This window comes from Rhea americana, unplaced genomic scaffold (assembly GCF_003343005.1).
Source record: "Rhea americana isolate MKP2758 unplaced genomic scaffold, rheAme1 scaffold_261, whole genome shotgun sequence".
Lineage (NCBI taxonomy): Eukaryota > Metazoa > Chordata > Aves > Rheiformes > Rheidae > Rhea > Rhea americana.
The window spans coordinates 1,159,562-1,177,400 of record NW_028186381.1 but is presented as its reverse complement, the minus strand read 5'-3'; the positions used below and the strand labels follow the sequence as shown (position 1 = coordinate 1,177,400).

The 17,839-nt window shown below is 52.2% G+C and overlaps 1 protein-coding gene across 1 annotated transcript in view; it reads left to right on the top strand.

The window, feature by feature from the left end:
- The first annotated feature begins 3,407 nt into the window (after positions 1-3,407).
- KIF21B (kinesin family member 21B) overlaps positions 3,408-17,839 on the top strand; it is a 33,141-nt gene continuing 18,709 nt past the window's right edge. The window contains exons 1-17 of the mRNA XM_085307710.1: positions 3,408-3,463; positions 5,297-5,519; positions 5,897-6,079; positions 9,527-9,676; positions 9,908-10,042; positions 10,442-10,609; positions 11,152-11,267; positions 11,938-12,133; positions 12,915-13,104; positions 13,227-13,290; positions 13,921-14,145; positions 14,463-14,544; positions 15,023-15,140; positions 15,435-15,626; positions 16,194-16,393; positions 16,660-16,767; positions 17,266-17,334. Coding sequence (XP_085163836.1) covers positions 3,408-3,463; positions 5,297-5,519; positions 5,897-6,079; positions 9,527-9,676; positions 9,908-10,042; positions 10,442-10,609; positions 11,152-11,267; positions 11,938-12,133; positions 12,915-13,104; positions 13,227-13,290; positions 13,921-14,145; positions 14,463-14,544; positions 15,023-15,140; positions 15,435-15,626; positions 16,194-16,393; positions 16,660-16,767; positions 17,266-17,334 — 2,475 coding nt within the window. The remainder of the gene's footprint in view (positions 3,464-5,296; positions 5,520-5,896; positions 6,080-9,526; positions 9,677-9,907; positions 10,043-10,441; positions 10,610-11,151; positions 11,268-11,937; positions 12,134-12,914; positions 13,105-13,226; positions 13,291-13,920; positions 14,146-14,462; positions 14,545-15,022; positions 15,141-15,434; positions 15,627-16,193; positions 16,394-16,659; positions 16,768-17,265; positions 17,335-17,839) is intronic.

The following is a 17,839-nucleotide window of genomic DNA, read 5'->3' as shown; positions in this document are numbered from 1 at the left end:
AGTCCACAGGGTAATTCACAGCTGCATGATTATAAAAGGCAGTGAGAAGCAGCTGCAGATGAAATGCCAGGTACTGTGTGCCAGGTGGGGCTGGGAGTAAAGTTGCACCCCTAATCTGGAGTGGCTGCCATACAAACCCATGTCAGTGGTGAGAACATGTGCTCTGCCTCCGTGAGGAGCACTGAGGGCTGGTAAAGCACCTATTTGAAGTGGAGCACTGGATGATGACTGTAAGGGAGTTTAGCTCCCTTCTTCCTCTGTGCCCTTTCTCTCCTGTTGCTCTGTACTCAGTGGGACAGCCACTCTGCCTTAGAAGTGGCTATACTGAAGTAGGGTGGTGCAGTTCTGGGAGAGCATCATGTGTGCCTAGATGTGGGAGTAGCTGTGTGCTCAGATGTGTATAGGGGCTACCATAGCTCTTCTGTTGGCAAATAGGGTGCGACGTGCTACAACAGCTTTCGTAAAGTGCTGGAGGCAGAAGGATGCTCTGGAGCCCCCTGATACTGCCATAGCAATGGGCTAAGAGGAAGGAAACTGAGGCTGTCAGAGTGGAGAGACAGAGGGACACTGGAAGTGAACTCAGCCATTCATATGCATGTATTGTGCCTTCTCATGCTAGGTAGTGGCCTCCCTGTATGCATCTTTGGGGGCTGAGGGGTGCTAGGTGGTGTCCAGTCTGCACCCAGTGGGTGCAGCCCCCCAGCCTGCAAAAGATAAAGTGCTGACAGCAGGACACCTCGTGTTCTCCTGCCCCCTCTGCAGAAAGCAGGACGTGTAGTGCGAGGATGTACGAGCCCCTTCMCAAGGGGGCTGCTCCTGCTCAGGTCGAAGGGAGCACAGGGCCAGCCCTTTGAGGGCTCTTGTGAGAGCTAGCTGACCCACTGGTGCCTGTCAAAGGTTTTGCTCTCAGCCTGCGTTGGTTGCCTCCCTTCTGGCTAAACGCTGGCTTACGGCAGGGAAACTGAACAACCCAGCCTTTGTGCACTTTGGGCTTGCTGGAGAGCATGCTTGTGCATGCGTGTCAAAGCTCCCTGCCCTTTGGGGTACAGGACCCACTACCCTCTTCCACCCTTCCTCCCTGATGCTCCATCACCATGGCAGCCAAGTCATGCAGACTAGTGCTTTCACAGTCTGCCAGCAAGACAAGGAAGAAAAGGGCGAGAGACAGAGAGGCTCCTTGCCGAGGTTCCCTGCATGCTGCCTCTGTGCCTTTATAAACTGCTCTGTGTCTCTTTTTCTCTTGAATATGGCTGTAGTGGAGACCGGATATGGACTCTCCCTGGCACTCACTGCCTTTCTTCCTGTGGGATTTGGATGCTGATGCTGGAACAGGCAGGCTCTTGCAGCATCATCTGTCATTGCCCCAGCTAGAGCTGCCAGTTTGGGAAGGAGCAGTCTCCACCCCTGCCTGCGCTGCTGTCTTTGTGTGTCCATCCACTTCCAGCTCTGTGTGCTGGGTGTCCAAGGCTGGGGAGCAGCCAACCTTGCTTGGCAGGGATGCTCTGAGATACTGTGCAACTCTGTCCAGGGTAATCTGCTCTGTTTGGTCCCTTGTCATCACCATCCCTTTGCAGGGAGCAGGCTGAAGGTGTTGGTGGATGTGTGTGCTGGCTGGGTGGATAGAAGGTGGCTGGTGATCTTGTTCTCCCTGTTTGCTATCCACCTCCTCCCGTGACTAGGCTCTTTGTGCCTCTGCAGACCTACTGAATGTCCTTTGCATTCTTTTTGAGTGTGCCTTGCCTTGTCCAGGGCAGATTTATCAATCTGAGGATGAGTGAGATAGGGCTGACATTGCTTTTCCTGGCTGGGCCCTGGAATCTCCCCTATGCCAATGACTTCAAGCAGAAGAAACCTGTCTGTGCCAGTGTTGGGACTGCTGGGCACAATCTGCCCTGTGGGGCTGGGACTTTAATCCCTCCTGAGCTGGGGGGACAGCAAGTAGCTCCTCACTGGTTAAGCTGTTTTATTTTGGGTGCTGCTTAGAGGATAAGCCTGTAATTAATTGCCAAATAAGTGTAGGAGTCTGTGTTGTGGGCTCTTGGTGGATGAGCAGACCCTGGCACATTTGGCTCTGTGATGAGCCTTGCCAGTGGGCACAAGTTGTCCTTCCACCTGGCACCCATGATCATAGGCAAAGTAGGTTGGCCAGTCAGGGGCAGCTGATGAGATTGTGGGTGAAAGGAGCACATGGATGGCCTATATTAGGGAGCACCTGGCAGCTGGAGGACCCTAGTAAGCAAGAGCAGCTCTGGATGCACTCCTGCCAGGCTTGAAAGCAACAGATATCCAGAGGTGCTGACTCAAACACCCTTCAGGTTGAGCCCCTGACAGCATTACCCTCACTTCTCCCAGGTCTCATGGACAGACAGGACTTGGCCAGCTTCCTTTTTGGTAGAGGTAGTGACAAGAAGTGCCAGGACCAATCCAGATAGTGACTTTATGACTTTCTCACCCTACTCGGCAAAAAGTTGTTCATCTCAGCTGCAGAGCAGGGAAACTGAGGCGAAGCAGGACAAAAGTTGTCAGCTCACCCAGCGTTGCCTGATGGGGTACAAAATTGAAGGGAGAATCTATGCTGGGTTTCCAGGTCCTTAGGGGATATTTGGAGGAGGTCTCATGCTGCTTGATCATGACTTTAACTATCCACAAATACACCCTGCTCCTACCATGAGAAGTTGCAGAAGAGGGCAGAAGAAGGCCTAAGTAGAAGTTCTGGAAGGGGTTTGGTGTGCTGGGAAGGACCAGGAATGATGCAAGTGTTTCAGGATGGAATTGCTTGAGCTCTCTTCAGTCTTTAATTGATTTTGGTAGGATCTTCCTGTGCCCCTTAGGCCTGGCCCAGACAGGTTTTGTCTTGCCCACTGCCTGGAATGGAGATGCTGCTCCTAGAAGAGCACGGAGTGCACCACCCAGTGGTGGTGAGCAGAGCCTGTCTAACACCCAGGAGCAGCAGAATTAGTTACACCAGCAAAGAGAAACTCTATGTCGTATATCTTGATGGCTGTGTAAATCTTCTGTGATGCTGGATGGCAAAGCTACTGGTAACAGCCAGTTCCCCAGGACATCTCTGCACCATGCAATGGAGGGCCATGCCTTGTCATCACTGCCCAGACTTGGCCGTTTGCCTGGAAAATGGGACCCATGCACAGTCTGGGCTTTTGCATGCTCCATGGAGAGCACCTCTGGCAGAGGCGTGAGCACTGGGGTCTTCAGTTGCTCTGGGGAGATGGGACAGCACAAGGGCGATTGCACTGAGGGCTTTGCTGATGGCTGAGTCCCCGCCAGCCTTTTGAGTCCCACATGTGCAAGAAGCTGGGGTGACAGATAGGGCTCCCTTGGGTGCTCAGAGCAGGCTGATGCATTTGTGCAGCAGATTTCAAGAGTCAATGCAGGGGAGACGTCTGGTGATGGCATTGGCATGTGGACAGCTGGAAGAGCTCAGCATTGGGTGGCCAGGCCCAAGGTGGGTCCTGAAGATGCTATGGAAAATACTCATGCATGCAGACACACTTACGCACACATTAAGTGTCCTGCACGTCCTCTCTTCCAAGCTCACATGCACATATTTAATCACTTGTGGATGGGAGAGAAATCTTTTGCTGAAAACCTTGTTCTCATTTTTCTTAAGAGAGAAACTTTCCAAAAAATACCCTGCTTTCAGATTGTTCTTCTCCCCGTTCCCTGGGGACATTGTCACCATGCATGTGTGAAGGTAGAGGAGGGATGCATCATATTGGTCAAAAATTAATTAAAATCTGTTGGGTTAATTTTTCTGGAGGAGGGTGGGACCCTAGGAAGGCGACTGGAGCAAGTCTAGCTCTCAGCACATCAAAAGCTGCTTTCTATTGTGGCTGCTAAGCTAAATATATCCATACACGTATATAGCAAAGAGCTGTTCCCACATGTCTGCTAGCAAAGCCTCCTGGCTGTGGGTTGCATGATACTCACACTTCCTCCTGTCATCCTTGTCCTCCAATGTGATACGCAAGCTGCTCGCAGCCTCTGCAGGAACGGACTCTCCCCTGGCCAAAGTGCAGCTAGTTTTGATCCTTTAGTGTTTTGCTTTTGCTGTCAATCAAGTTGGCAAAGCCCAGTATGTCATACAAATGAATGCAGAGTCCTGATGTGCGAAGTGTCTGTTGTGGTCTGTATCTCATCCTGCTAGTTATGTGGCTTAGGAGGAATTAATAGATGTATTTATGAAGCATCTAGGGAAGGGAGATGTGAAGTCATTAGCTCTAATGAGAGTTAAGGCATTTGCCAGGACGTTTGGCTCTGTTCTTTCTTTCTCCCCAAGTCCTCTGGGACCAGCCAGCTTCCCACGGCCAACATTATCGCCTGAAACCCTAAGCTGTTACAACTTCAACAAAAGCTAGTGCCCATTACCAGCAGAACTGCGTCTCTGTAGTCAGCTTCACAGCTCTTTCAGTCCACTGTGGTGTATCTGAAGGATTTGAGGTGTGGAAGGCAAGAATGCAGCAGGTAGGTCTTGCACACAGCCAGAACCTGGAGCCAAGTGCAGCTTTGCCTGTCCCAGTATCATCTGCTAATTCCTTGGTCTTGGTAAGCCACCAGGCTGGATAGCGGTTTATTTTAGATGGTTGTTTTGATGCTAGAACCGTCTCATTGTAATTTTGCATTTGAGGCCTTTGTAACTATAGCCTGAACTTGCTGACACTCGAGCGAGTGTTCTCACATTGCAGGCACTGTGAATGGGTGTGTGGCTTCCAGCTGAAACACAGCTATCTATCTTCCTGTGCTGTACCAGTCCCTGTTAGGGCTGCTTTGATAAATTGATTAGTGTCTACATGCAGTCTGGAGCTCACTGCCTAGCCACAGACATTGCAGTGAATGAGCCAATATGGGGATGGGGAGGCTGGCTGGCTTGATATGGGCTGCTGAGCCATGTTTAGCTCTTGGTGTAAGGGGAGAATTTTGGATGTAGGATACCTTATTTTAGTCTGATTTGCAAGTGCTTGTGGTGCCCTGCAAATGCCCAGCCTTGCCTCTCTCCTTGTTTGTGGAGGTGGCTAGTGGCATTACTGCCATCCACCAACCTTGTTTCTCATCCACAAGCAGATGAGGATCTTTGTTGGGGCATGCAGACACAGGCAGGGGACCAGAAGTCAAAACATCACGTGCATCATGTGATGTTTGCTCCAAACTGCACACAGCAGTGCTATCATCCCCCTTCCTGTAGCAGCCATGTTTCAAGCAAGAACCATGCCCAGTGTTTCTGGGTCAAGACAATGGGATGAGTCCTGAGGCTTTTCTCACCCTGTTTCTTCTCTTACAGGATCCGTCCCCAACTGTCCAAAGAGAAAATCGAGGGATGCCACATCTGCACCTCTGTGACACCTGGAGAGCCTCAAGTGCTTCTGGGGAAGGACAAGGCCTTTACCTACGACTTTGTCTTTGACCTGGACACATGGCAGGAGCAGATCTATGCAACGTGTGTGGGCAAGCTCATCGAAGGCTGCTTCGAGGGCTACAATGCCACAGTGCTGGCATATGGCCAGGTACCTGCTTTGCCCCCTCCTGGAACTCTGGAATGGGCCCTGGACTCTCTTGAGTCGTGAATGCCAGCTCTCTGCTGAGTGTAGCACCTGCAAAGGTTAGGGGAATGCAGGAGTGTTAAAGCCTTCAGCTGTAGAGGGGGCAGAGGATTGTTCTTGGACCATGTGGAAGCCAGGGTGGAGGGTGTCCATGGGTGAGAGAAAGGGAGGCACAGCTGGTTTAGGGGGTTGGGGAGCTAGTAGAGTAGGGGGAAAGGRGGAATCAAAGGGCCTAGCAGAGTTTGGGGAGCCAAGGGGTGGCTTGGGGAGCTGTGGGGCACTGTGGGCTGAGCTGAACCTCAGATGGCACAGCTGGCTCGCTCCTCATTCCCTCTTTGTAGACTGGTGCAGGGAAGACATACACCATGGGCACTGGCTTCGATATGAATATCTCCGAGGATGAACAGGGCATCATCCCACGGGCCATCAGCCATCTCTTCAGCGGCATCGAGGAGCGCAAGCGAGCAGCACAGAGTCATGGCATGGCAGCCCCGGAGTTCAAAGTCAGCGCCCAGTTCCTGGAGGTGGGCACCAGCGGGTCAGGATGTTGTGAGGGACATGGTGAGGGGTCTGCCCTTTCCACAGCAACTATGTCCTGAGCTCCTTGAGTCCTGCATGTCCCAGGTTGCAGGGTCACGCAGCTGGGTCTCAAGCTGCTCCCCAGCTGTGCTGGGTGGGCACTGGGGTAGGAAAGCAGACAGCACATGCTGCTGCAACTGAGGCTGCATACTAGGGCAGAGGAGACTCTAAGCACGAGAATATTGGTGACCTTGTGATGACCATGCACAAGGGGCCTTATGTGGGAATAAGAGTTCCCACTGAAACAGCGAGGTGAAAGACCTCCATTCTTTTGAGGGGGTTGAGGAGTGGTTATTATTTCACAAGTCCTCCGGTGCATCTTTGACTTTGAGAATGCTTCATTACATCCTCTCCCACCTCCCCTATGGCTTCTCAATTTTAAAGGCCTCTTCCATTAATTGCTCCTTTCACCTGATGAAATTTGTCTCAGAGAGCCTGCAAACCTTGTGGGTTGTGTACGTGCTGTTGCTCTTTCTCTGGCAAGTATCGTGTGGCTGTTTCTAGGGTAGAACATGCCAAGAAGTTCAAGATGGAAACTGATTTAAAGCAATGGGGTGGTAGTGTTGAGCAAAGCTGAGTTCCTGAACAGACTTGATCTGGCTGATGTCCTGATGTAAAACCAGAGGAGGCAGGTAGGAGAAAGGCCCTGTGCTGTGATCTTACCTCCACATGGATTTAGTGGCCTAGAGGAAATCTCYGGATGTCAGTGCCCTGGAGAGGCAAAGCAGGTTCCCATGGTCACCTCCTAGACTGGAGTGCCACTGTTACTGCTGGAAAAAAACTTCCCATTCAGTTCTCCATCTGCAGAGCCTTTCCCAAGGGCCTCATTCAGTGGGACTTCACAATTATGTCCTCCCACAGTGCCTCAGGGACTGGCCCCATCCTTACTATTGACTGAACCCTGGCAAGATGGGACTGGAGTAAAGACGAGCCTTTTCTGGGTTCTAGGTTCAGATATTGGCTTTTTTCCCCCTACTCTATGGGACATCCTTTCCCCTCCTTCACCAGCCCCCCTAGATCTGCCCTTTAGGAGATCTTCTCTAGTGTCCAGCCATAATTTCCCTTGCCTTAGTTTTTCTTGCTTGCTCATCAGGATGACCCCACACTGTCCCAAGGTGCTGGGCAACCTGTTAGCTAGTGTTGGGGCTGTGCTACTTGGAAGCATGAAGGAAGAGTATTGGAGAGGGGAGCTGCTGGGAACTCCTCCACTGCTTCTGTCCTCACTATCCTTGCAGGCAACCCTGTAGAGCACAGCAAGGTCCAGCACGATCCCAAATAGACTAAAGGGGGTGATGAAGCAGTGGCTTTGCTTTGGTTAACTCCGGCTGCCATAGGGCTTTCTTGCATACTTTATCTTTGCTGCCTCCCAACCCCTGGAATTTTTGGCTCTTGAGATAGCCTTGGAGATCTTGCGGGTGGGGGGAGGTCCGGCAGTGCTGCTGGTCTCAAGGGTGTGCAGTGGCAGATGGGGACAAGGTTTTCTCCAGACAAATTCCTGAAGCATATTTCAAAGCCACTTGTGTTCATGCTTAGCTGAGCCTGGGCAGCCCTAAGGGTCATCTCTAATGTAGATGGAGACATGCAGAGCCATACTGTCTGCCAGCTGAGTCTTGAAGGCTTTCCAAGGGCCTCTGTTACATCTGAGGAGAGTAAAAACGTGTTACCTGAAAACCCAATGACAAAGGCAGTTCTAGCCTGCTGAGGGCTCCAATCACTAGACCACCCTGCCTGCTGGGAAGGACATTAAACCAGGACAGATCTTATGGCTTTGCTTGAATACCTACCCCTAAATCCACCCTTGGCCAGGCATCCTGGGAGGATTTTGTGGCTGAAACAGCCTTCTTGTGCCAGTATGGGCATGTGGTTGTGTAAGAGGCTGGTTAACAACTCTGCCGTTCCAGCAACGGAACAGGATTTGGCTCTACTGATCCCTGACCTGTAACTGCCCCTGGGAGCAGGCTTATTAGAGGGATGTTTAAATGCACTGAGAACCCATTTGAACCTGGGGTAGCAGGGTATAGATTAGCTCTGATCTGCTGTGCTGGCCGAGAGTCTGCAGTCCTCAAGTGACCTCAATCTCTAAGTCGGGACATGGGTGACCACGCATGTTGTGCAGCACTGGATGGCCATGGAGAGAAGGGGAACAGAGGTGTGTTTCCACCCTGGGGTGAGAGAGGATACCATGAAGACAAGACTCAGATAAGGGATTCTTCTAACAGCTCTGCATCCTCAAGGTTGTCCCTGCTTGTTTGGCACTCCATGGTCCCTGTGTCCCATCTCCCTTCTGCCCTGCAATGCAGAGGTGACCTGTGGAAGCCACGGAGGAAGGCGAATCTGCTGGCTCAGTGACTAGTGACACCCCTGGGTATGTGGGATCACTTGGGGGAATCCTGCCCTGAGCAATGCAGAAACAGGATGTTCAGGGCCATAGGCATGACCATACAGGATGAGATCTCACAGTATCTCTGGACTGATTGGTGCCAGCCTGCTCTAGGAGCCCAGATGCCTGAGTTCTCTGCATGGGTCTGCTGCATGGCTGAAATGGCTGTTCCAGGCTGTGGTATTTCAGTAGGTAGCTTTTTGCACTCTGTGGAAGAAAAAGAGGARCTGAGGAGGTGAGATGCAAGTTCTAGGGACAGAAGGAGGTGTGAGGATGGCCAGGGCCATGAAGCCAGGAGAAGGGAGCAGCAAGGTCAAGGCATAGGTTGTTCTGAATCCTTCTCACCCAGAGCCAGAGGGCGCTGGAGCCCTCCATCTCTCCTGGGTGATCAGGAAAGGCCAAAGTGTGTGTAACTTGTGGGTGTCCTTTCAGACTCCCATGAAAGGGCTCTGCAAGTCTTTTGGTTCCCATACGGCTGCTTGTGTGGGCTGGGGACAAGATAGAGTTGGCAGCTGGGACCAGCTGGCAAAATGCAACTGAGAGCTTTGTAGGGGCATGGACACTTGCACATGTGTGCACACAGCAGCTCTCCTGCACAGCCTCTCCTCCAAAGTAGCATACACACTGGCTTGTCTCTGTATCCTCTGCTACATATACACACACATGCACACACAAACTTGCCCATGTATTATCTGCTGTACACATGTACACAAAYACATTGCAAGCACAAACAAGCCTGTGCATCTTTTCCTACACTTGCACATATATCCACACTAGCACTGCTGATTATCCTTGCCTACACACACAAGCACATATAGGCACATACACACATGCATGCACATATGTAAGAACACAGCATATTTACAGAGATGCACACAGCAGCTGTCCTCCTAGCTCTCAGGATTCCAGCAGCTGGATGGCAGAGGGCAGCTCCTGCCACTCCTGCTATGCCAGGCTCTGCCAGGCTCCTCTTCACTGTTACTCATCCTACAAATGTTTTCATCCCTCTCAGCTGTACAATGAGGAGATTCTGGACCTATTTGACAGCACCCGTGACCCTGACACACGAMACCGCAAATCTAACATCAAAATCCATGAGGATGCCAGTGGGAGCATCTACACCACAGGAGTCACGTCACGCCTCATCAGCTCACAGGATGAGGTAGGTGTGGGATGAGGTGTGTGCAGAAGAGGGAATGCAGACAGGTCCCACAGGCTGGGAACACACCACCCAGAGGCAACACAGTGAGAAGGGGGGAACTAATCCTGGATGGTTACAGAGTAGCCCAGGTGTGATGCAGCTGCCCTGTGCCACAAAGTTGCAAAGAGCCTCCTGGGCATCTCTAGAAGGGAGCTTCAAGGTTTCATTTCTTCCTCCCCTGTATTGTTGCAGCTGATCCAGTGCCTGAAGCAGGGGGCTCTTTCCCGCACCACTGCCAGTACCCAAATGAACGTGCAGAGCTCCCGATCCCATGCCATCTTCACAATTCACCTGTGCCAGATGCGAGTGTGTGCCCGCCCGGAGATGGTGAGATGCAGGGAGGCCTAGAAGCACTCATCTCTTGGTCAGCTACTCCCAACTCTGATACTTAGGCAATGTGCAGGGGCTCCCCTGGAAAGGAAGAGAGTTTGAAGCCCAGAGAGCCTGGGCTCTATCTTGTTTCCTTCCAGTTAAAGCAAATATTACCTTTTCATGAGATCAAAGGTGTGCCTAAAGCAGCCCTGTCCCAAGGGCACTGTCTCCCAATCAGGGATGGCCTGGTCCAGGGGATGTCCCAGAGTAAGTTGCTGTTGGGATCCTTTTCCCTGATCTTCAAAAGGGCGGATGCTAAGGGGAAACATGTCAGCTTTTGCTGAATGCGGCTGAGGAAGTTTCCTGGCAGCTCCAGATCTGTGGTAGGTGATCCTTGAGTGTGCTTGTTTGCAGGTGAACGGGGAGGTGACTGGCCTCCCAGACGGAGCCCAGCCCACCACTGAGTATGAGACCCTCACAGCCAAGTTTCACTTCGTTGACCTGGCCGGCTCGGAAAGGCTGAAGCGAACGGGTGCTACAGGAGAGAGAGCAAAGGAAGGCATCTCCATCAATTGTGGGCTGGTATGGCCCTGGGGAGGCTGGTGTGTGGAGGGCAGAGGAGAGTCAGGGCTTGGCCAGAAGAGCCTGGGACACCTTGGGGTCCCACTCAAAGCTGCTCTTTGTTGTAGGTATTGCTGTTACCTATGTCATGGGTTATGCTGTCTAGGTCTGTAGGTAGGATTATCCATGATCCAAAATACCTGTGCGAAGGGCACAGCTCTCCTCCCAAAGGCAGAATGTGTCATTAGCTGAAATGTGGGGAAAGAGTATAAGTGGGCACAAGGGTACAAGTCCTCAACATGTGGAGGTCTGCTAACTTCAGCTTAAAAACAACTTCGGGGTTCAGTGCTGCTCTTCAATGTCCTGGTGCACGTGAGAATGTGAGGCACAGCCCAAGGAAAGAGAGTGAATGCTGGGAAGGGCAAAGGAAGCCACATGTTTCCATCTGTTGCACCCCAGATCTGTGACACAGCATGCATGCCAGGCCTGAAATGCTGGGAATGTGACAGCTGTGTTTTCAGCAGAGGCTGAATTTGCGGGTGTACTTTCCTTTGCATTGGCAGCTGGCCTTGGGAAATGTCATTAGTGCCCTTGGAGACCAGAGCAAGAAAGTTGTGCACATTCCCTACCGTGACTCCAAGCTCACTCGCCTACTGCAGGATTCCCTCGGGGGCAACAGGTAAGGGTGTCCCATGCTGGGGCTGGCATGGACCATGATTTGAGGGGGCTGACCCCAGTGGGAGAACTGTGGGAAGCTATCCCCATGTTTAAAGGGATGAGGGTCTATGTTTCTGTGGGGGAGCTGTATCAGGACTCAGACACTTTATGGGTTGTCCAGTGGGGAGGGAGTGCCTGACTTTGCAGATTTAAATACATTAGCTGCTCCCAAATCCCAGATACAATTAGCCAGCTTCAGCAAAATTGCAAAGGGCTCCTGAGCCTTTGCTGATGTGAGAGCTGGCAGGTAGCATTACCCAACACGAGTCAGCTTTAATTTCCTGCCTAGTTTGGGTGTACCTGTTTGAAGAGCCCCTTCTTTTTTATAAAGCTTTGYATGTGCTAGGCCAGATTTTGGATGGTGGATTTTGCTCAATGATGCTTGATGCTGTGCTGGTGGGGTGGTACATGTGGGTTTTGCCAGTACCCCTAGCTCAAGGAGGGATCAAATCTGGATTATACCTTGGTTATGAAGTAAAGAAGGGCCTAGGGTGGCTGTCTAAATGCAAGTGGCCTTTGTTGGGTCTTGGGAGAAGCCCATCATTGAATATAGTTGAACCTCATGGTTCTTCCACCAAGTTGGCACAGAGCAGTGGGAACTGTCATCTCATCCTGACCTTCATCTCTCCAAGCCAAACCATCATGATTGCCTGTGTGAGCCCATCTGACCGGGACTTCATGGAGACCCTGAACACACTCAAGTATGCAAACCGGGCTCGCAACATCAAGAACAAAGTGGTGGTGAACCAAGACAAGACAAGCCAGCAGATCAGTGCCCTGCGGGCTGAGATTGCCCGTCTCCAGATGGAGTTGATGGAGTACAAAGCAGTGAGTGGCCAAATGAGCAGAGCCCTGTGGGCAGGCAGCCATAAAGATGAGATTGAACCAGAAGCAGGAAGAATCCTCCTCATGTTTAAACTGGGGCCATTTTAGTGGGCAGGACCCTCTTGTCCACCACATTCTCACGCTATGGATAAGCAGCTCATATGTGGCCCTATTGCATAGCCCCTGTTCTCTATGAGTGAGTTCTGTGGCCCTGGACAGTTGGTCACTGCTCCAGAAATGGCCATATTTCAGTGGCACCATGATGTGGAGAAAATCAGCTATGGCAAAACACTGAGAGACTGTGAAAAATGTCAGTTTGCTGTTAAGAATGATGGATGATTTTCTGGGCAGAGAGAACATTTCAGGGTTTCTTTTGCCCTTGTACATCTGTCCAGCTCTTACTGCTTTGCTCTCCGTAAAAGCTAGTCCTCAGTTGGTGAATGGCCAGGTCATTTATCTCCCCACCGCAGGCCTTTGAAGGCTGGCCTAGTGGTTAGTGTGTGTGCTTCAGACACTGGAGATGTGAATTTAATTCCTGCCCTGCCACAGGTAGAACTTTGGACAAATCTCAGAATGTTGAGGTAGGGAGAAGCCTTTAAACATCCCCCATGCTCTATCTATGCCATTTCCTTCTGGGTGTTTCAGCTTGGGCTTTCCTAGGACCCCTGTATTCTCCCTGCCCCTACTTTGGGGATCGGGGCCTGCCTGGCCCCACAGATACTATTGGTGGGCCTCCACCTCCTAGCACATCCTGTGCTCATGGGCTCCTCTCCTCTCCCTAAAGGGCAAGCGAGTCATCGGGGAGGATGGCTCTGAAGGCTACAGTGACCTTTTCCATGAGAATGCCATGCTCCAGAAGGAGAACAACACACTGCGCATGCGAGTGAAAGCCATGCAGGAGGCCATTGATGCCATCAACAGCAGAGTCATGCATCTTATGAGCCAGGAGGCTAACCTGATGCTGGCCAAGGCAGGTGAGACTGGACACATGCAATACAGGGGGTCAACCCACCCAGCACAGCCAGGATGTAGGCCAGTGGTGCCCATGACAGGGCCTGCATTGCGCCTTGACCAACCTGAGCTTCTACTCCTCTAGGCGATGGTAACGAAGCCATTGGTGCCCTCATCCAGAACTACATTCGGGAGATTGAAGAGCTGAGGTGAGCCAGGCTCTGCTGTTCTCCCCTTCTGCTCACTGCTGGCAGGCAATGAGGTCTAATGTGTTGAGTACTTGTTACCTGGATCCCATGGTGTGCTGGACCATGCACTGGTGCATGCAAGGACTGTATTTGAGCCTAGGTGCTGCCCTCCTCCTTGCCAAGGCCTTTGGTTGGTCAGAGCTCCATACCTCTAAAGGATCACTGGGAATGTGGTTTGTTAGGAGAGGTTATTTGTAAGCCTTAATGGAGCAGCTGTTGAGGCCACTGGCATCTCTTGAGCTGTGTGAATCCCAGTCTCAGGYCACTGGCATCTCTCAAGCTGGGTGAATCCCAGTCTCAGGGTTGGGCAGTGCATTGGCTAGAGTTATGCATTGTGTGCCCATCAGTAGAGGAGGAGAAGGGCTGACAGGACTTCCTGATGTTTCCCAGGGACTGCTGAGTCCATCTGCTTGTTTCGCATATCACTTAGATGCTCCCTGTTCACAGTGTCCTGGTCTTTTGGCTCAAGACGAGTAAGGAAGATTTGATATTGACTCTGTGCCTGACTCTTACCTCCTTAAAGGCCAGCCAGCTTCCCCTTGAGATGGCAGGATATCCCCTCTTTGATTACATCCTGTCTGTGCTCCTTAGGACCAAGCTCCTGGAGAGTGAATCCATGAATGAATCACTGCGTCGCAGCCTCTCGCGCGTCTCTGCCAGGCCCCCCTACTCCATGGGCTCATCTCCAGCACCTGGCTTAGCTGGCCTGAGCAGTCCTGCTGCTTCGGTGGAGACAGAGGCCTCTGACGTCCTCCGACGGGCCAAGCAGGACCTGGAGCGTTTGAAAAAGAAAGAGAGGAGGCAGCGGAGGAAGAGGTCGGCTCCTGTGTGACACTGGGGGAGGGGGAGGCTCCATGTCAATTCTGTCTGTCCTTGCAGGGCCAGGTATCTTGCCTTTTTCTCGCCATCTTTGCTAATCACCACAGATGGGGAACTCAGTGGCCTGGGTTCCTTTCCACAGCACTGCCTCCTCCTCGATGTCTTTTTCAGGCATCACACATATCCAGAGGTTGCTTTCCCAGAGGAGTCAAAAGAAGGAGGTTGTGGGAGGGGAGTGGGACAGCTCTGTGGGACCCATCCCCAGGCTCCCCCTCGATGAAACTCACACCAGCCCTCCTGCTCCTCTCCCTCAGCCCTGAGAAGGAAGCATTTAAGAAGCGGCCGAAGCTGCAGCAGGACAATGGGGAGGAGACGGATGAGAACGAGGCTGAAGAGGTGATGGGGCACAGGGAGTGAACATTTGGGTGTTGAAGCATCATTGCTACCCTTAGTGGGAGAAGGATGTGATGAGCCTGGGGTGGGTCATGGAGCCAGGGATCCCATAATGGCAGGAGCAGGAGTAAAGAGGAYTTGGATGCTCCCCAGCCTGTCCTGATATGGAGCAAGGAGGCAGTGTTCTTTTAGGCTCAATTTCACCCAATGTTGGTGGAAGGGGGTGGGATGATGCAGTATTGCTCAGCTGGGAGAAGTCTTTGGGGGGGGGKGGGGGGAGGGGACAGACCCAGAGTACAGAGTTGCCATCTCCGCTATGTACACTGGGGGCTCCAGAAAGGGTGCTGCAGCCTCCATACATCCTGCCTGGGAGGCTGAGGCCCATTGCTGTGGGGATGAGCTCCAGTTTGGAGGTGGGGAGATACCATAGAAAGAAAGACAAAGCCATGCTGTAAGCTGATGCCTGGCATTTACCTTTCAGGAGGAGGAAGAACAAGATGAGAGTGGCTGTGAGGAAGAGGATGGACGTGAGGATGAAGATGAGGACTCAGGGAGTGAAGAGAGCCTGGTAGACTCGGACTCAGATGCGGAAGAGAAGGGTAAAGTTCAGGGCCATATGAGCATCCTGGTATCGGGGGCTGTGTTAGCCATGGTGTCCTGGTGTTGAGGAAGGGAGAGTCTGGTGGGACCCTGGACCACATCTCTTCTAGGAGATGTTGCTGCTGCAGAGGGTGTCCAGGGCTCTTTGGAGTACTGGTACTCCCCAGCAGTATGCCCTGTGCCCCTTCATCTTCAGCTCCTTCTGTCCTCTCCTTGCACTATGATTCAGTGGGGCTGTGAGACTGATGCTATTCCCAGTCCCTCACTGTCTGACTATCCCTCTTCACCTCCAGCCGTGAATTTCCAAGCTGACCTGGCAGATCTGACATGTGAGATAGAGATCAAGCAGAAGCTGATTGATGAGCTGGAGAACAGCCAGCGGCGTTTGCAGACCCTCAAGCACCAATACGAGGAAAAGCTGATACTACTGCAGAACAAGATCCGAGACACACAGCTGGAGCGGGATCGTGTCCTGCAGAACCTCAGTGAGAATCACTTCTTGTGCGATCTTATTCCTATGGCAGCCAGCCCTAAATCCCCCTTTCTGGCCTGCCAACTCCAACTATCCACACGGTCATTTGGGAGCAAGACTAGTCACCTGGAAAGCTCATGACCCCAGTGGTGCTAGAGAGGTGGCTCGAGAGGAAAGAAAGGCAGTGCTTTTTCTATCCTTGACACTGCTTCCTGGGATATGGGCTCCTGTTAGACACTCGGAGAAACTGAGGTACTGAGGGACACATGAGACCCAAATAGACCCAACAGTATAGCTGATCTTGAGGCTCAGCAAATAATGGGTCACATAGGCAGGGCTTCACATGGCTGTAGATCCACTTCCATAGCTTCTCTAAGCCCCTGGCAATTGTGGCATGAACTGCTATCCTGAAGGGTGCCCTCAGRCAGACACCAGCCCATGCTGGCATCAGAGCAGAAGGGATAAAGAAAGGTCTGGCAAGACAACGAGGGCACCGAGCCCTGCATCCCTGGCAGGGTGTGTTGGTGCAGAAAGAGCCCAGGGTACATGGCCATCTCAGCCCCTCACCACACTTCCCCAGGCACCATGGAGTGCTACACAGAGGAGAAAGCCAACAAGATCAAAGCAGACTATGAGAAACGACTGAAGGAGATGAACCGAGACCTGCAGAAGCTCCAGGCAGCCCAGAAGGAGCACGCGCGACTGCTGAAGAACCAGTCCCGCTATGAACGAGAACTGAGGAAGCTGCAGGCAGAGGTGGCCGAGATGAAGAAGGCGAAGGTACCCGGGAGGGTGGCTGCTGTGTGCCAGGATGGGGAGGGAATCCCTAGTGCCCAGTCCTGGGAGGAGTCTTCTAGTGTAGCACTGAGGTTGAGACTGGGACAGCCAAGTGGGTAGGTGCAGCTCCCTGCTCTGCTCGAGGGAGAAATTATATTTTCTACTCCTGGTGGCAAGCACAGAATGGCTGTCTGTGTGTGATGTGTGGGGACCCTGCCTGCGGCACCACTGAGTGCTTGTGCCTTGACAAATGACACTTTTTGTTCCAGGTTGCGCTGATGAAGCAGATGCGGGAAGAACAGCAGCGGAGGCGGCTGGCAGAGACTAAGAGGAATCGAGAGATTGCTCAACTCAAGAAGGAACAACGCCGGCAGGAGGTTAGAGCTCCGTCCAGCTAGCCCATGTCGTACTGGGTGTACCAGTGCAGGAAACGGTAGGCTTAGTGGAAGGATCAACACCTGTCCTGCTCTGGCACCCTGAGGTGCTAAAAAATACCAGAAACTTGGGGCACTGCTGCACCAATTGCCTTGCAAAGAGCAGCACAGTCCCTGGCACAGGACACCTAATTGAACAGCTGCATCCTCAAAGCCTTCCTGCGGCTTGCAGTTTGATTATCAGAGGTGCTGTGGGCTCCCTGCCCAGCTCAGAAGGGAGTGTGTTGTCAAGGCTAGCCAGGGGGCTGTAAATCTGCTCTGTTGAAATCAGGAGTGACTCTGTTCATGTCCAAAAACTGTATAAGAGTCTGGTCCCATATGGAACTGCACGATGTCCTACCTGCAGTGATGGGAGCCCTGAGACTGCAATCGTTGCTAAGGTGTTTGGGCAGCCCTCCTTTCTCCAGCAGGACTCTAATCATCTGTTTCTCTCTTGCACAGTTTCAGATTCGGGCTCTGGAGTCTCAGAAGCGGCAGCAGGAAATAGTATTGCGAAGGAAAACCCAGGAGGTGAGAGAGTGGCAGCCACCTCTATTGGGGCAGGGGCCTCTGGGAGTTGTCTGGGGCAGACAGGGATCATCTCTACCTCCATTGGGTTCGCAGCCCAAGTACTCGACTAGGAGACAACCAGGCACTTGGAAAATAGTAGTTCTGGGGTAAGATTTCCCAAAGGACTAGGAGGATGTTTATGGCTGTTAGTAACCAGGTGGAAGATGACAATGGCCAGCAGAGGAATTTCCCATCTCCTGGGGCAGCTGATCTTGGGCTGCAGAGGAATAGATGTGAGTCAGGAGGGAGAAATCTTCTGCATGCTGTCTGCAGAGTTACACAAATGCCTCAGGGCAGGATTCAAACTTCCATTAGAGCTGCTTAGCCTGGGCTTATTTCCCACCCTGAATTTGCTGTCTGAAGCACCTCTCTGTATCTCAGGGCTTTGGGTCTCTTTAGAGCTGCTGTTGCTCTTCGTCCTATAGAGAGTTGAAGTTGCTGAGGCAGGATTGGGCTGGAGATATCT